The sequence below is a fragment of the Aquila chrysaetos genome, chromosome 4 (assembly GCF_900496995.4).
Source record: "Aquila chrysaetos chrysaetos chromosome 4, bAquChr1.4, whole genome shotgun sequence".
Classification (NCBI taxonomy): domain Eukaryota; kingdom Metazoa; phylum Chordata; class Aves; order Accipitriformes; family Accipitridae; genus Aquila; species Aquila chrysaetos.
Window position 1 is genome coordinate 46,957,921 of NC_044007.1, and position 19,357 is coordinate 46,977,277.

The 19,357-nt window shown below is 41.1% G+C and overlaps 1 protein-coding gene across 50 annotated transcripts in view; it reads right to left on the reverse strand.

Annotated features, from left to right (window-relative positions):
• DTNA (dystrobrevin alpha) overlaps nt 1–19,357 on the reverse strand; it is a 234,484-nt gene that overhangs the window by 37,141 nt on the left and 177,986 nt on the right. For 13 of the 50 annotated variants that reach the window (XM_030011176.1, XM_030011174.1, XM_030011177.1 and 10 more), the window contains 6 exons: nt 17,965–18,131; nt 15,370–15,494; nt 12,205–12,213; nt 9,965–10,045; nt 2,330–2,407; nt 1,600–1,692 (listed from right to left, as the gene is read on the reverse strand). In XM_030011176.1, coding sequence (XP_029867036.1) covers nt 1,600–1,692; nt 2,330–2,407; nt 9,965–10,045; nt 12,205–12,213; nt 15,370–15,494; nt 17,965–18,131 — 553 coding nt within the window. Of the gene's footprint in view, nt 1–1,460; nt 1,693–2,329; nt 2,408–6,982; nt 7,114–7,990; nt 8,081–9,964; nt 10,046–12,204; nt 12,214–15,369; nt 15,495–17,964; nt 18,132–19,357 lie in introns of those variants that run through there. The other 37 variants (XM_030011184.1, XM_030011182.1, XM_030011183.1 and 34 more) reach the window with 15 other exon arrangements.

Here is a 19,357-nt window from a genome sequence, read left to right on the forward strand (position 1 = left end):
GAGGATGAAGATGGTAAAGATGAAGCTAGGCACTCACAAGGGGAGCTAACTGGTGGTCCTCACTGAAGCTAAATCAATTGCAGACATGGCATCCAAAATGCCATGCCTGGCAAACCAGCCTAGCACCAAAAATTACTCTAAACCACGTCCATTCTTTGCTTGCCTCTTGAACAACCATATCAAGTGAGTCACTTGTGGTAGGCAGGGCCACATTTCCTTCTCCCTGTCAAACCAGACTGAGTGGTAGCGTACTCCTGTCCTCGATCACGGATGGGCAATGACTGGTCCACACACATGCTCCAAAAGCTTGTTCTCACAGCCACGGTGTAAATATTACTCAATAAGTCTCCCTTCTGGAAGTGCTTCTCTAGGAATGAAATTCCCCTTCAAAATATTTTTGGTTTGAAGAAATGGTTTTCATTTTTCTTACTGAAAACTAGTTTGCCTTTTTTTTTCCCCACTGGCACATTCCAGTGGGCTACAGAGTGGAGAAGCCAATCCAGAACAACAAAGACAGACTTTTTTTTCCACTGGGCATGGCAAATTACCCCCATTTTCAGCTGGAGCTACACACAGAAGTGAATTTTGTAAAACTGCAAAGAACCATTGCATTGACCCTCCCAAATGAAGTTGCCTGTTGCCTTCTACATATAAGAGTAAATGGAGAGTTCTCCTAACCTGGGAAATATTCTGCAGCAGCAGTAGAGGAAACCAAAGGGTTTGTTATGAGCAAAAGAAACCTTGTGAGCATAGTTTTGTTAGAAACACTGTACAGTCTTCTGTTCAGCATGACACTTTCTAGGGCCATATACTACACTGCTCACCACCTTGCTGGTACAGGGCTGCAAAGTCTAGAGTTTTGTTGCACTTGGAGAGGCAAGCCAGCGTTTCCCCTTCCCGGGGTGGTCTGCTGCAATGCCACCATCCGTAAGTGCTAGGAAAGCAGGTGGGTTTAGTAGACAAAGCTCCATATTCACTCCAGCAGAAACAATGAACTATGATCAAGAGAGCCATTTAGAAACCTGTCATATCTCTGAATGAGATAAGGGCAAATTTATATACAAGATTCAAACAATGCAGAAATAAGGCAGATTTAAAAACAATGCCTGACGTGTAAAAATTGAAATGAACTCCTTCCTTCACTAGGTTAATAACAAATTCCTATTATTACTATTATCATTATTTACGTACTATTACCATTTCTTACTTTCAAGGTAAGGTGAAGCTACAAATTATGTATCACCTCAGAAATTACTACCTTGAAAATGTGGACTTGTTAGTCATCACTGTACGCAGCTTTCTGTACCACCACTAAGTCCTGCACTGACTAGAGCACGCTATCCCAAATCAATTTGTGTAGCCATTCTTAACTAAGCAATTATTCGCAATGCCTTGCTACTTAACATCACTAGAAAGAATAACAGCAATTGCCACAATCCACCAACTTTGGGAGGACATACCCCGTATTCATATGCATTCCCTTTAGGTTAGTGCTCATAAAGAGCTGCTTCAGCTCGTAGCCAGGAGGAAACAGTGAGAGCATTTGGCCGACCAACGTCCCTTTCCTGGGTTCCCCAAAGGTGCCAAACCTGCACTAACCGTGCGGGGTTGCTCTGCAGCATGTTGACATACAACCCGATGAGTACATGTTCATCGGCCAGCCTGTCTGCAACATCGAGGCTGTACTGTAACCTGGAACGGGGTCGGGGGGAGAGAGGGTGCAGTCCGGACAGACAGAGGGAAATAAACAGAGAAAGCAGGAGCAAGTGAGATTGTGAAATGGGAATTTAGGAACGAAAACTTAAGCGTTCTTAGGAAAAAACCAAACCAAAACAAAAAAACCTCAAGCGCAGAAATTATTTTGTTATTATTGTAATTTCTATGTTAAGTATTTAATGGCTTAGGAGGGTAGAATCCCACTCGATTACAGTGCCAGCCTCAGAAATCAGTGAGATGCCAGATCGGGCCAGGGACTGGAGCCGTACAGTACCATTTAATTTGAAAATACAGCAGATTGTGAGGTTGGCACTCTTTGCTTTAATATACTATGTATTACATATATACATTAAATATACATATGTTACAGACATGATTAACGTACTAAAATCACAAGTTGGATTTGCTTGGAAGTGTCTGATCAAGACCTCACACATCCAGGTGTACATAAAAATATTTAAACATGCCCTACTTAGCTCACTGGGTTAATTGGTTATCACAGTTTTCTCAGGAAAGATGTTTATAGAATACATTAAAAGTCGGAGGAATAGAGGAAAAGGTTTTGGTTTAGCTGTGTTAGTGAAGCTACAAACATAATCTCTCTTTAACTTACCCTTTGCCTTTCAAAAAAGCTGGAGCAGCCCTAGCCAGCAGTTTGCTCTGCTCTACTTCAGTACTCTTGGAAGGAGAGCTAGTTAATAAGACAGGAAAACTAAGAAGAGGGTAAACAGTGATGTCTGAAATGAATTACAGAACAGAGTTCGGAGAAACTCATTCAAGCGCCCTGGACTGAATAAAAATAACAGTAGAAGCTTTAAAGAATTTTTAGAAAACTTCAGAAATGCGAAGTCATGAATTAGAGTTTTCCCTCTGTTCTCCAAAAGCAAACTATAAAGCCTTCACTACAGAAAAGAGGAACAGAATGCGCTTCTCTGACAAATGGAGAGCTGAAGGCTTGTGTAGTTTCCAGGTGGAGTCCAAGATAAACATCATCTTAAACACAGCTTTCAAGCTGGGAAAGCTTCACCATAATAGCTAAATTGCTTTTCTCCACATTTGCCATAAGATTGTTTCAATAATCTATGGAAATATGCTTATTTAGATCCAGTGATGGGATACACCAGTTTAATTTTCAGAAGTACTGTTCTCCTGTTGTTTCAAAAAAATACACAGTTCATCAAACCCACTTTTTTTCCCTAATTACAGTATTTAATAGATTGCAGTAACTGCATCTTTCCCAATGCTAAAATATCCATGTTATTAAGCTAATACTGGCTAACAACAGAAGAGATTGACACATTAGTTTTTCTTTTGCGCTGCAGCATTTTTGGTTTAAAAGACAACAAAGCAAAACAAAAATATATTTTACTTTCTTTTTAAAAATTATTCACCTTTATTTTTTGGTTTAGCTACTGATAGTGTAAATGTCTGATCAAAAATGGGTGTGTGAGCATGTATGCACCTGTGCATCCAGGTGCATGTGTGTATAGGCAGATGATGTTGCACAAAAGTGATTCATGATAAATCTGAGCAGATGTGGCTCTGATGGACTGAAGATCAAAACCTTTAATATTAGGACAAAGAAGGAATTCAGTAATATGAGGTGTGTGCCATTCCACTCCTTCCAGGAGGTCAAGGTTGGCAGCAGGGTTTTCAAAAGGATGGTACTGAAGGGTGTCCTAAGAACCTACGTCCTATTGATTTATAATAAATCTGGAAGATAGCTGAATGAAATGCTGTACTGCACAGCAAGAAAAAATACTTGCTTCACATTTCTATGCCCATCAGCATGCTACTTATGTGTGTTGCACTTCCACTGAAGTGATATCCACGTAGATTAACATGCTCCATGCCACCTAGAAGGAAATGTTTTCCAACCATGTTTTCTTCCCAGTTACAGAAGGAAAATGCATTCAAGGGGTAGAGGGTGTGCCATTTCAGCCAAAAATGCAGCTTTTGGTTCTTAAAGTAAAGATAAATATGTTGCCGCAACAGGAGACCAAAGACCCCAGATTTTGTGCTTTGCTTTATAACAGTGCAGTGTGATGCCTCCTCTACCAACCGTAAGTTCTCCTCACCTATGCTCAAGAAGCAACATAGTTGGGGTGGAGGGACAGGCAAGCAAATGTTACTCATTGAGCAATTGATATCATGTCTATCAATGTCTGTTTCCTTCTTAGTTGATTAAGCAAACTTGTATCTTCCAACCTCTTCTTATGAGTCACATTTTCTAAGCTTTTCTGATGTTTGGGTGTCTCCTCTGGACTCTCTCATGCTGAGTAGCATATTTGTCCCCATGTTGTTGCCCTACACTGGGTGCAAACCTCCAGGCAGATGTCTCCTCCTCTAGGGAATGAGTTTTAATGGCTTTCCACATGATGCCCCGGGGTCAGATGCAATCTAATAATGGTATTGCTGACTTCAATTAGTTTGTGGTTCGCTGCAACTGCTAGGTCTGCTGTTAAAATATTTCTGTCCATCCAATTATGCTCCATCTTTTATTTGATTATTTGCTTCCTTGCTACAGCACTTTTCACTTATAATTACTGAGTTTCCTCTAACTGATTTCAGATCATTTGGACATCAATTACTACCATTGAAACTGAGCTCGTTTTTTAATTTAGAAATTGCTCTCCAAGCACTCCTTCCCATAACTATTTCAACCTTTGTACCACCTACAAATTGCATACACTCACTCTATTGCTCCCACTAGGTCATTACAAGAAATAGTGCATAGTGTCTGACTTCGGATAGCCTTCAAGAATCCCAGGTGGTAAGTCCTCCTCTTAGAATGACAGCAAACTTTTGAAAATGTAATTACTGATTTTCAGTGTTGCTCTTATACTAATTTCCCCTAGTCCATACTTGCTCTGGGTACTTCCATGTCATCTGGGACTATGTCAAAAGTCCTTTTAAGGTCAACCTGTATCATATCTGCTACTTCTTTTTTACCCACTGGACCAGTTATCCTGTCAATGAAATAAATTAGTTTGGTTTGACATAATTTGCTCTTGACAAATCCATGCTGGTTATTTCTCATTGGTTTATTATCCTCCAGGTGCTTACTAATTCTTTCATAATTTCAGTATCTTTGGATACCAAGGTTAGGCTGTCTCTTGTATAATCGCTTTGATCTTTGTCCCTTTTTCTGCCTTCAACCTTCCTTCATTTGGAAGAGCTGACATTTGTCCTTCTTGTTCTTCCACATCTTCCTGCATCCTCCACATATTCACCAAAATACAGCTAATACTTCAGAGATGGTTTTGGCCACAGTGAGTTTCTCTGGGTCCTAGCAACTGGAACATATATTTTAAAGATATATTCCTGTTAAAATGGAACACTTAGTAAGACACCAAGGAATGCTTCCCCATCCAAATTAAGAGACAAAACCTCCAACTCTGAGCAGATGTCTACAAAGATGTAGACCTAATAATATTGGTGTAAATGTTATACCCTCTTTAGTGTCTACCTGGCTACTAAACAATCAGATATATAAACCTTTCCTTTAACAGGTAGAATATTGCTGATGAAATAAGGAAGATTCTCATCTTGTTCTGAAAACAACATACGAAGGCAACATGCAGTTCAAGCCTACCATGCTCCTTAGAGATAGAAACATGGACAACAGCAGCAACCAGTATGTTTTGCTCCAAAGTTAGCTGTTGTCCAGAAATTTGGCCTAATCTGGTGCTATGCCCAGGTAGAATATCCAATTCTTTTTAGCTTTTATGTGGAGTTCAAAAAAGGCACTAGCTACTCTGACTCAGCATTAAGGCTCAATTTCTCTTTGGCTATGGGCATTGATACCATAGTGCATTCTTTCTATCTACTGCAGAATTGCCAAGTAATTTCAAGATCAGCAGACTGTGCTGCATCACCCCATTTATTCCAGTTTATTACTCCTTTAGAAGAACTAAATGTATTAGCTATGAGGGGGGGGGCTGAGAAAAATGCAAGAAAAATATTCTGTTTCATCTTATCCTACCTTAGCCCTATAATTTGATAGCTTAAAGAAGACATTTATTAAGAAAGAGAAGGAGATTGTATCCATTACTATGGTAGCTATGTACTTTAAGGCAGCACTAACAGACTGAAGCTGGGGAACAAAAGAACCCAAATAAGGCAGAAAACATTAATTCAGGGTATGGAATTATTCCTCTTGACTGGACAGAAGTTTCTATAATGCTCAATTTACCTGTTTTGACATAATATAGCCAATTCATTGGGTTTGCAAGGGCATTACCTACTCTGTAGCAATATTCCCTCATTCTGCTGCCCTCTAGGTAATCTGAGATCACAAAAAAAAAAAAAAAGAGATTAAAGCCAGAATATTAGCTACAGTAAAAAGTTACAGGACTTGTGGTTTTAATCACATATTAACTGTCAAGACAGCAAATGACTGTGATTTGGTATTTGGGAGAAGATCACAGATTTTTTTGTTTCTTCTTTTCTAATGTAAGTGCTTTAAAGTTGTTCTTGAGCTGTACAGAGCATATTGTTGATAACATGCTGTACATATTTAGACAAAAGGTGCTTGTAATTTTTATGCCAACCTCCTCATGAAAGCTCTCTTACGGACATGGTGGCTCAAACTAAGCAAAGCAAGTAGGGAAATTTTAAGGGATTTTGATTCTGAAGTGGCTTGAAGAAACTAAGCAGCTCCTCAAGGAAAGCCTGAATCTGACCTCCTTTGAGCTTTGGAATAATTGTGTACCCATCCACAACCAGTGCTTCAGACGCAATTAAACTGCAAAGAACATATAATGTTCAATCTCCTTTCAGCTGTTCCCCATAATTTGTCATTTTATTTACTAGTTATCGAAGATCTTTCCTCTAATAACGTTCTTCTTCCCAGTTAATTTCCCCTTTTCACCCATGAATCCAGAAATGAAGATGATATTGTGCTGAACTTATGAGACTGTATCCATTTCCAGCAGCAGAATGACTCGGTGTGCTGAATTCAGCATTTCCTGCTACAGGGAGAAACTGGTTGCAAATGGTACTGTTCTTATGTCGACACAACTAACTGAAAAAAATACCATGGGAATGCTACAAATGACTGTCTGTGCCAATTCTCCCTTGCACAAACATTCCAATTATATAAAAACTTTCTTTAAAACAATCTGAAACCTCTGGACTAGATTGCGACACAAATTAAAGTAACCATAAGTTATCTGCAATAAAAACACAGCCAGCAGAGCTTTTAGCATTGATTACGTTCAGCTAGAAATTTTACCCTGAGTTTGTACAATTTTTATTATAATATGAATCACGGAGCATTTAATATAAAATCAGCACAATTGCAAACAGAGCTGTCAGTCTGTTTCTCTGATGTATGAGAGGATGAGCTTCCACTAATGAGGCCTGATTTTCCCAGGGCAATAATAATAGTAAAACCTAAAAGAATGAATGAAGATACTGTTATTAGTCTAATAGTGATTGAAGAACTTGGCATTTAGCAGAAAAGTACCTTGGTCTCAGTACTTTCTTACTGAATTATAGCTAATGCTCATGGATTAATCATAATAGAAAACAAGAAAGGTCATTACACTCCACAGTAAAAAAAAAAAAAAAAGAGGCAACTATTTTTATCCAATTGCATATTTCTTTTATGCAGAATGAAATAGGCTCTTCCTTTAGGTCACTAAGATGAGAGGGAATGCTGGAAAAGGGTGCAGCAGCCAGAGGCATCGGTCCAAATCCAATGCTTGCTACATAAATGGGAAGTCTTCATTAGCTTTTGTAGGATTTAGATCTGCCTTTTCTGTGGCCATTTTGAAAAGGAAAGCAAAGGGGTCTGGGGAAGGTTATTGGCAAGCAGCAATTGTTACTGCAGAACAGTAACCACCAGCAGCGAGAGCCGCAGAAGAGGAAGAGGAGGCTGGCTGTGAGACCTGGAGTCATTTCCAGGCTCTCGTACAAGCCTCTTTCGTTCCTTGGTCAAGAACACAACAGGCAAGTCATACACTGATGATGAAACCATAAAGGTGTAGGTTTTTTGGTTTTCCAAAACAATGTTTCCAACTTCCACTGGATGCATTAATATTAATCCTACGTGAAAGGGTGAATTTGTGCTGTGCAGAAGCAAGAGAAGTTGGCAAAGCCCACAGCCAGCAGGAAGTCTACTCAAAAGACTAATTAGAGCCGCAGAAACCCTCTAGCCCACCAGAGCTTTCCTTAAAGAATATCTTTAGTAGTTTAGCAGAATCTCTAATGATTTAGTGCATGAGCTACAGAACTACGGTGATTAGTGGGTTAGTGCTCTCATACTGACCGTGAATTGTTGTGAAGCTGATTTACATACAGCTTTATAAGAGAATGCTCATCAGCCACAGGACTGGCTGCATGTATACCCCCAAGTAACCTGAATGATTCAAACAATGAAACTTTGTTAATAGCCCAAAAAGTATACACAGAGAGCAGTGTGTTCAGAGTCGGTTCATTACAGTAAATGCAATTTGCAACCATTTAGCAAGGATACTGACTTAACAGTTTGTAGGGTGTTTCTTCTTTCTAATAAAAAAAAGCAAATTAAATTTATAAGAGATGAAAATAAAAATAATGAGAATAAGCTGTCAATCACTTAAAATCCTGCTACGTCAATGAAACAAAATTTACAAAACTTTTAATATACAAGCAATGTAATTGCTTTACATATCAGGGTACTGTTAACTGTAAAAAAAGCCAGAACTGACTGCTGCATCATGGAAACTTTTTGCTGTATAAGGATGTTGTACTATCCACTTATAAGGAAGTCTGGGTACCTATGGTTAGGGTGGGTTTATTGTCTCCTGCCTTCAGGGGATTCTCCATCAAGTAGTTTTTCCTCTAGGAGAAAAGGAATTCTAATGGCTCAGGAATCACGTACATTTAATCCTGATAGTTAAAGACAGTCAGTTGCATTACTAAAGAACACAAAAGTAAAATAATCAGGAATTTTTCATATGTAAAGAAAAACAAGCAGCACAATAGATAGTGCTGTGATTATTACTGCAGGTTCCTGGCCTAAATGGCAAGGCATACTGCTGTTGAATGAGCACAGGGACTGCCTGGGGATAAACAGAAGCAACAGCTACACTCTTAAAGAGCATTGCTCTTAATGACCCGTCCTGGAGAGGCCACAAATAGATTATCCTGCCTTGCACATAAAATCCCATATTTTCCAACAACAGAAATGAATTTCCAGTTGCAGTCTCACTGTCTGCATAGGCAGCGGATCTGGTCTTGGGGGCTGCTTTGGGACTGGCTTGCAAAAAGCATCTCCATCACAGCAGCTACTTGCACTAAGGTAACACTGAGAGTTTACAGTTCATAGCTCCTGGTAACCAAGTTCATAAATCAAAGCAGTAGTAAACCATCTTTACTGTGAGATTGCAGTGTGGTACACTGTGGGTTTGGTTTTGGTGTTAAAATGTGTAGCCATGCAAACCCCGAGATTGCGTTTGGTTATTTGGGAACGCTGAAGCACTGACACATACAGCAGGAACCAAGCAATAAAATGCACTCAAGAAAGACATATTGCTCATCTTCCCCAGTACAGCAGGAAGTTATTTTTCTGCCACCTTCTCATCTATGTGCATTGGTAGGCTTACATAGATTGGGTGAGACAGCTAGCAAATGCTACACGCATATTTTGCCTGTATGAGCCAAAATACTGAGCCAAACTGTATATAGTCAGCTGCAAGCACCTTTCTTTGGGATTAATGTTTCTGACACCTCTTCTCTGGTTTGTTTGCTGAAGGGTCACCATATTCCAAGACTACTCTTTCTCTCTTGTAGCCTTTAATGAAAGTCTGAGTGGTTTAACAGGAGTAAGGATGTCTTGCTATATCTTGCAAGTATGAAAACATTTTGTTTGTATCATATCTTGCAGTACGATGCAGGCATTCCCAGTAGGCAATGGCATGTCCCAGTTCCTGTTCCCACAGCGCTGCTATGAAATGGCTTCTCACCAACACCCCATTTTCAGCCCCCATGGGAGGATGCCTAGGTTGCATGTGAGCACATTTAGCGGGACGTAATGGTTCAAATGAGAACCAAAGTTCTGTGCTCTGTTGTGAGGCGCTTGGGGTGCCCTAACTCCAGCTCTCCATCCAGATGTCTCAGTATCAGTCCAAAATAACCAAGACATTTCTCTGCTCACATGTGTTAATTTTATTTTGGGTTTGTTTTTTTCTGGGGGGAATTGAAAATTGAAACCTCCACCACTCTCACATACGGTTTAACAGAAATTAGGATAAGAACTCACCTTCTGTTTGCAAAAGGACTTCCTGAGGGAACAGAGTGGGAGAAGAGTGTGTCGTTCATGCTGGTTACTGGTCGGGGGGGCCTAGAAGGCGGCAAAATACCCAGTTGCGTTAATTTTGCACAAAAGAAAACTCATCAGCAACAGTATTTACAGAGAATTAAACGAGCTTCTTGTTAAAGTAACATGACTACTAGCACCTTTTGCTTTAAGTAGCAATAGTTCCAAATTAAAGATGCTGTGTTTTTAACCAGGAGTTGATAAAAACACACTGTTACTTAGGCCTGGAAAGAAATAATGCTTTTGTGTGGGCTGAGGTGAGTTTTAAGCAACTTGCTTGATTTTTTTCCCTCCTTTGGCAAAACAACCGCTATGCCATTTTTTCTTTCCAGAGCCTGCAGTCCACAGTGCAGTCACTGCTTTCAACCAGATAGGCTGAGCACTGGTAGCAGGTTTGCTGTGGCAGCATGGAGGTCTGCAGCGGGTAATTGCCAATGAATTACACATCTTTTCATGAGGTTATCCCTGGCCCTACGCTCCATGCTACCATATCCACATAGTGACCGCAGTGTACCCATACCGCTCAGCATGCCATAAACCACATGTAGTACTAAACTGGTTTAACTGCAAAGCTTTTCAACCGGTGTATCAACCCCCCAAATCAAAATTTAAAATAAGTATCTAGTTTAAGAGGACCCATTGATAATGATGGCTTTATTATTACATTCTTTATTTCCTGCTCTTACTAAAAATGAAATGAAAAGGAGTATTTCCTCTGCTTTCTTTTATTGTCTACTCTTAAAAAATATTTTGTGTATAATTTTTTCTACTGTATCCATTAAGGAGAAATTTCCCCTTCTTAATGGACTTCTTATGCAATATTGGGCACAAGACATAGACACTCTAGAAAAACTAAAAAATGTTATTAAAATCACAGGGTTTTCAATCAGATATGAGCAGAACCTGAAGCCATATAATTAACACTTCAAATTGCCTAGATTTCAAGTTGGTTAATATCCCCTTTGAGCTCTGTGAAAGATCTGTCTTGCCTTCTGAATTCTGCAGATGTGCAAATCAAAATATAGTAGCCATCTGCAAAATATTCACTGGTCTCCAATTGTGCAAGACAACTGATCATCCAAACCATTTGTAAGAAATTAAGAAAGCTGGTTCTGCACAGAAGTGAACTATTACTATATGTTTTCTTCCTTATTTTGTAACTGTTAGAAGACAAGCATAAATGTGTGGTCTTTGACAAGTCCAAATGGATTTCTCAGCCTGACAATACCACATCGATTTTAAGTAGTTTAAAACTGGGAGTAGAGAGGAGTAGGATTTGTCATGTTATTTATTTATATGAAAATACAGTTTTAGCCTCACCCTGCATCTTCAGACCCACGGGAAAAACTCCAGTTCTGGTCAGTCATGAATTTGAAAAGCAGCACTTTGTGCTATATGTACTTATGGAGAAGTGTTTAATATTATTTTTCATGGACTCCATCAAAGCTAGGAAAAGCCTGGATGAGGCCATGATCAGAGCCAATCCACTGGAAAGGTGATTGTGCTATGAGTCTTGAAATACAGAGATTTGAAAATAAACTTCAAGAGAATACTTAGAAACTAATTTTATTTAATGGGTAAGCAGCTGGTATTTTGTTGCCTGGGAGTTGTAAACTGGTAATTGACACAAAAGAAATAGTTCACACCAACTACATGTGACTACTGCATTTTTCCTTTTCTCAATGCAATCACTGGGCAGCGAACACATTCCGAAACTAATTGGGCACAGGCTGGGGTTTCTGAAAGATGGGTCCAACCCTGGGCTGTGGAATCCTAAACAGCGGAGGAGAAGAGAGGAGAGGCTGGTTCTCAACACTGTCCTAGAGGAGGAGGCAGGAGGAGTACTCCCTTGGCAGAGTTTGGGCTCTGCTTTTGCCTTGCACCCAGTCTACCTCTGCTGACGCCGTAGGAAGCGGGTATGTGGCAGCCTCTTACTTCAGCAGTTCACCACATACACACTTCAGGTTAACGTCTTGCCTAAGCTTTATCTCAAAATAGGGGTGGAAGAGAAAGCTTCTAAGCCCCAAAAGAGCTCTTTCCTTTCACTGTCTCTGTATTCAAAGACAATTATTTATTTGGCTCTGGACTCTGATAAAAAGTTAAGGATTGATAATAATGAGATTATCGCATTTTTTCCCAAACTTCTTCCTCCAATAAGTGTACTAAAGAAGAAAAATACTCACCAAGTATCTCTTTTGCAGCCAAAATGAAATGGAAAAGAGATCATTAATTAACTTGTCAGTTTAATAGGTATGTGGTCTAAGTAGTGCATTGGACATACTCCATTTCTTACGACCCTGATTCTGCAAAAAGCATGACAGCCTCTATGCATGAAAGGTCATTGATCTGTTTACATACGCAGAGTTACTATTGTGTACAAATGTCTATAAACTCCAAGGCTTTGCTTAAGTTTTGTGACTAGCATTAGTTTGTCAATTCTCCTATGAAGGAAACTATATTAAACTAATCTGAGCTTTTCCAAGGCGAGTTTCTTAAAGGCTGAAGCCCATTGTCATATTCCTTTGGTTCAGCTTGAATATCAAATGGATGTTCAAACATACATATACAGTTGTGTGATGTGGTAAGACAAGAACAGCTGACTTATGGTAAAGCAAAGGAAAACTCAGCTATTGACTATAAATGTATATCTTCCTGAGGTTATTTCTAAACTTCTGGAAGTGCGTGATTAAGCTTTCTGATAAAAGTGAGCTGATGATACTCAATCAACTTTCCTCAAGGAGGCAGAAAACTCTTAATACTATTGAAATATGCTACGTAATAAATGCACATTATGGCATAACACATACCCACAGTAATAAACCAAATTAAATAAGAGGAATTTTCCAAAAAGTGCTCCATGCTGGTCTAACCTCTTCACACTGATCTAAAAAACAATGCTCCCACAGGCTTAGATGGAAACGAAGTCAGACCAGTGCAGAATGCATTTGAAAAATACCTCCATGATGCACTGTCCATGCCATTTGTCATCTCTGCAGTCTGGTGTTTGTTTTTTGTTGCCAATCTTATGTACAGAAAGGAAAAATGACCCCTCCGTCGGTGGGGGGAGTTCCTCCATCAGGTTAATGACACCTTGATAACTACTGCTCTAGATGAGCTTTAGATATGTTTCTTGCTTAACTGAAAATTTTGTGTGGCACCAGTAAAACAAAAAACTTCATGCAGTCTTTCTGTCTGGTACCACTCAAAGGTGCAAGACTGATGAAAAGGAAAGGCTGTACAGTAATGCAGAGAGTACTTGTCCCCATTTAAGCTAGAAGCTAAGAAAAGGATATTGTTTTGTTGCCAAAATTCTTCCATTTAATGCACATATAAAACCCTTTTTGCCTGGATTCCTGCCCAGAGCTGTTTCTCTCAACTTCCATTATGTTTAAAAATAAAAATCACATCAGCGAGAAGATATTCTCAATGAGGTACTGTAGCATATCTCTCCCCTCAGTTAATTTATGTGAACTATGCTATAGATCATGCTACCTCCACAACTTACAGGTTTTTCACTCATGTATCATTATAGCTAATATTATATTGCCAAGTTATATTGCCTTCAATCTATGAATAAAGAGAAACTCTATCATAAAACAAAATAGATGGTGGTTTGTTCTCACATCCAATCACTCTAAATTATGTCTATATAGTTAGGAAGAAGGGAAGGTGTTAAGTTCACAGCAAAGATTTGGAACAGATCCTACTCAATTAAGGTACCTTCCCCTTGCCTTGCCTAAATGCATTTACTCCATTCGCAGTACCCCAGTTTTCACTACCCGTTATCTCCTGACATAGCCCCAGGCCTTCAAGCGCCTCCAGCCAACAGGGAACAGAGGCTTCTCTTTCAGTTTCATGCTCCTTGCCTCTTTCCATTTCTCTTAAGAATGGCCAAAATCTGCCCTGTGAAATTATCACTGACTTGCCAGCAGAGCCAGGCTTTTATACCAGGCATGGCAGTGGGGTAGCTCAGCAGATCCAATTCTGGATGATTTTTTCCAAAGAACAACATCCTCCTGTCACACCTCCATAAAGAGGTGCAGGGGTTTTAACTGATAGTCAAGTGTAATAGGGATTTGGCACACGTATCTGTCAGAGACAGCTTGTGTCTGAAGAGCAGAGCACTCTTTTACACCTTGAAAAAGTTCTGCTGTAACCACATGAGGAGGACCATCAGCATGATTTACCCTTAAAATGTCAGGTAGGTCAGACACACTTTCCAGGTGTCACACGGCCCACATTGGCCAGCATGCACTCACCCTTAAAGATGCTACACACAAACATTCAGTACTGACAAAAATAAGTCTGTATAATAATTACAGACCAGAATAGTTCCAGCAGCCAGTAATACAGATATGCAGCATGCAAATACAATTTCAATGGCTGCTGCCTGAAATACTTCAGTCAGGGCCCCTGGGAAAATGGTTAAGATATTTTCTTAAGAAATATATCAGAATAAGAGAAATACTTTAAAGACAGTATTTTTGGAATAATTTTTCCAAGTTAATTTCTTTGTAACTTTCTTCCAACCAATGTCTTGATTTTTCCTGAATTCTATGGAAAATTTAACTTTTTTTTTTTAAGGACCCAGGAAGCAAAGGTAAAACAAACTGATAAATGAGAAAATCTGAGCAACTGCCACTATGCATGGTGGAGACACTTTAGAAAAAAAAAATCCAAAGTGATAATTTCCCCACCCTGCACAAATACATTTTCTCCCTGCTTTGAGTTTCTTGACTCCTGTAGAAAAAAAGTAGTGACACAAACTTCTACACCAAGTAATAATTTTTATATATAAAATACAAAAATGTAAAGATAATAGACTCTTTCCAATTGACTTGGCAATTAAAGACACACTTCTCATGCAGACTCATGTAACTCTTCAGGGCTGGGTGAAGCCACAGCTCCACTAAAGCCAGCGAGAAGTCTGATGCTGATTTCAACAAAATTGGTCAGACTTCATTTTTCTCTGGTGCCTTGTGTCAAGACATACCCGTGAGACACTGAAGTTGAGCCTCTAGATGACAAAACTAACGTTCTCAACATTAATACATCCCAAAGTGCTGAAACTCTAATGAATCGCACAGATAGCTCTTGAGGAGAATGGGGACATACCAACATCACATCCCAATATTTGGTTACATGTACATATCCCACTGACTTTTCAAGGGAACTCACACCAGAACTTTTTTATACTAAATAACCCTATCAGCAAATTTGCACTTGTGATGCATTGAGCTTGATACGCCACAGCTGCCTCTCGTTTTGTTCAGAGCCATAGTATCTACACTCAGTGTAAGCAACTGCTACAACAAAGCTTACTTTCTCTACAGCACACCGATACTTACACAATATGAGCCAGGTTTAGAGGTTTTTCAGGCTGGTCAGGGAACATTGGGTGCAAAGGTTCACGGCTGGAAGCACAGCTTAAAGACTTGCTAAGTGCATTAGTTAGCTTCTTAGCAGGTGATTTCTGGGAGGAACAAGGAAGGTAGAGGTAATCTGGACAAGTAAGGTGCATACTCTTTCTGCTATAGGAAGCACAAAACAACAGGCAGCTCTACAGCTTACATACCTATCGACTGACACCTCCCTTGCCCCCCTCCCACCCCAAAAGTCTGGTAAGGCAAAGACTGCTCAGTTTGGAGGAAAGATTACTCTTACCTTCAGGGGCCTTTAAGAGTAGGCTGGGGGGTATATCTATGTGGACAGATGCAGTTGCCATGGCTTCTTTGCAATGCTGCACTCGGGTAGTATTGAATGAAGGACAGCACAAAGTTAGTGTCGCCTAGACTGGAGCCGGCTTGTACCTCACCGTCTTGGGCGTGCAAGCAGAACACATCTGTGTCTGCCTGTCCATACAGATACACTGTACGGGACACCCTTTCCTTCCTAGTTGTGGGCCAGGCACAAGGCTGCCATATTCTTTCCCCTTGCTAGTATTTCCCTCCTCAGCTCCAGCACCTTGTACTATTTCGCTACTGTTATAAAGCTCCTTTTCCACCTCCCGTGGCCACCGCAGCCCCTGCCACACCGGGGACCGGGAAATTTGAGATGTGCATGGTGGGACTTGCCCCACCATGGCGACAGCACGCCAGAAAAGGCAGATGTACTGTCACTGTCACCAAAAGATGGGGAGGCTCTGCACCAGAAGCATGCTTTTCACCCTGAAATCCCATCAGTGAGTCTAAAAAACCCCAGTATTTTCTGCTTTCTAGTTTTGTTTGGATGCTCTTTGCAGTTGAACACTTTTCTAAGGAAGGGCTCGGAGATCTAGGGTGTCTTTTAGGCTGTGTGAGAGATTCTCAGGGAATCCAACCCACCTCTCTGTGATTCAGTTTCTCTGCCAGTAAAACAGGGGTAGTGATCCTTACACTGTCTCCTCCCCCCAAAACACAGCTCTACAGGCTGAAATTTTAAAATATTTTTGGAACTTAATGGAAGTGGTGTTGTATTTGTGCACACACATCCTGCATCGACTTATGACTGTAATCAAGACAATAATGAAATATTTCTATTACAGAAATCCAACCTAAATATGTAAAGTTCAGGCTTTTTCTCTTTCATTATAAATGTGATTTCACTCTGAATTGAGAACAGTTGAGTTCCACTGCACCCATGAACACCTTTAATCCGCATGTGGAGCTCAATATGGATGCATTATGGAGAATGCTAACCAGGTTTGAACAAATGCTAATGAACGCTACAGAAAGGCAATTTCAAACTTGAAGCAAAACATTTGTTTCTGACAACGAAACATTTGAAACCACTAGGCATGTAATCACGTTTTTGTCTTCTGCTGAGCAGAAATCTTAAGTTTTCCAATTACTTCGTACCTATAATTACAGCTCCCTGGCTACAGCAAAAAATGATTTTATAGTGCAAATTGCTGTTAGGAATGGAGTCACAGCTACGTAGTGGGCACTCTCCTATTCAGAGACTGAACTCAAGCCATTTGTGTCTATGCAACAAGCAGCAATTGGATCCACAAAAACAATTACAGACCCAGATCTGCTGGGATGCAGCGTAGGGCCCGTGTGACTGGCATACAGAGCAAACCACATCAAATTTAACCCTTGCTGGCTCCATCAACAGAAAAACAGACATTTAAAAAGTGTTAAGCTTCAGAACTTTGCCCAAAATACAAAGTACTATAAAAACATGAGTTGTTGCTACATGCATAATTTTCTTTTTTTTGGTAACAATATACTTTTGTAATATTTGAGATTAGTTAGGATTTTTCTGCTGGTCTCTGGATTTGAGCCCTGAAGGATTGGGATGCTCCATGACCACGGGCTTGTTGGAACTTTGCTCCAGTCCATGGAGAGCTTAGCCCCCAGGTCTGATGCCCTTCAGAGAAGGTTAACGTAGCTGTTGATACTTCTCTTTCAGCTGAGAAAAAGCATTGAATTATTTTGTTTAACAACAAAAAGACTGAAGTGTGCTTTTCTCTACAGTAAACACTACTGTGGATCTAAGCCTGTGACCACGCTCAAATCTACAGTGCCAGGACCATCCCAAATGCTACGCATATGCTGCAGCCACTCGACTGAAAATATTGATGAATGAGCGTTAAGTATTCATCATTTCATTTACACGTAGCCAAACAGAGCAAGCCAATGATGATTTTACCGTGAGTCCTGTGGGAATGGGAGAAGCTGCCGTGAGCCTGGTGCCCTGCTGCCAGCCCCTCCTGCGCTGCCCTCCCTGCGGCACGCACCGTCACAGGCGCCCCAGATCCTCACCCAGAAAAGACCATTCCCACCTCCACGTTCTCCCGAGGGCTCCCAAGGCCGGAGCCTCCCTGATGGGGTCACCGATCCAAACCGGCTGCCCGGCTCCCAGCCTCCCTGTGCCGGACGGCTGCCTGGAGCTGCGGCCAGGGGTTTCTCCGCCGGCTGGAGGGCAACGCAGTCTGCAGCGAGGCGCGAGCCTTCCCTTACCCATGACGTGTACTCTTTCATTTGGTGCTGGTTGCTGTGGGAACCGCTGGCATGGCCCCTCCAGAAGCAGTCCTGACAGAGCTGGTAATTGTGACACTGCTGGCAGCGGTAGCGAAACCCCATCATGCTCTCGCTGTGGCAGTAGGAACACTCAACAGGGTGGAAGACTGTGCAGGAGAGAGAAACACCGAGCCATAAACCAAAGCAGAGAACACCCCCTGCAAAAGTTTATAGACAAAGCCCCGAGCTGAAGGGCGAGTCCCTTCTTTGTTTCTAGTGATCTGCAGCGTTGGATGCTGCCTACAGCTTTGACCCGTGAAAACTCGAGCAGCCGCCCACCAACCTGTGCTGAGCCACAGGCAACGCTTCCTATGCTGGGCACCAAACCCTTCATCACTTCTGAGCTGATGCCTGCACCTCCTGCTCACAGCAGCGAAAAATGTGTTCACTGTCTAACAGAATACATGATAGAGGAAATTCGTATGTGGGAAAATCCACTGCACCCTTCAGCTGCGTTACTCAGGGAAGCTGAATGTTTTGCTGTGCTGTGAGGAGCTAAAGTGATGTGCCTCGGAGGAAAAGTCAAACTCAGCTGTCTGATTACTGGAAGCACAAAAGTGTACTTAGGCATGTCATTGTCTCTTAATTACTGCTGTCTCATCTGTACAACTGGTGTCATTTAGGTACCTATATATGGAGTTGAACACTTAGCTTTGGATGCCCAGATTTGGAAAGCCGGCTATTGAAGGGACCCATGTGGTCCTGTTCTCTATTCCACTCAGAAGCAGACAGTAATGAGGATGCAAGTCACTGAGCACACTAAGGCACCAATCAAGACATTCTGAAGCCCCTTCCTGGCAACAGTGCTATTTCTGTTCCTCTCTCTCCTCACTACAGCATGTACCCAATTTACCACGGGGTACTGAACATCTCCTTGTTCCCAGGCACCTTCTGCTCTTCTGTCATAAGGTTCAGTCTGGGACGATTCAGATCAGTGCTGAGTGTGTCAGGGCTTGAATTCCTTGCCAGAATTTCGCAGCAGGAAGGGTTAGTTCTCTAGGCTGGGAAACAGTGTGAAGCTGGTGAGGGACAGGGATGGATGACAAGAGTTTGAGGAAGGTGGGGTGGCTCTGTAGCCAGGAAGGACTTGGGAACATCACCTTACCTACCTCGGTGCTTTTCAGTGGAAGAGAGATTTATTTAGTACAAGAACATGTACAACCTCCTCCTCCTCCTCCTTCTTTCATCAGCAAAAAATGGCTGCACACCTCCCCTTCCACCAGACCCACTTTCTTGTTGGAAAAACAGTATAAATACTTTTATTGCCTAACAGGATGAGTATATATGATGTTTTCTTCCTCCTGTCCCTGCCACTTCTTTTTCCCTGCAGCAT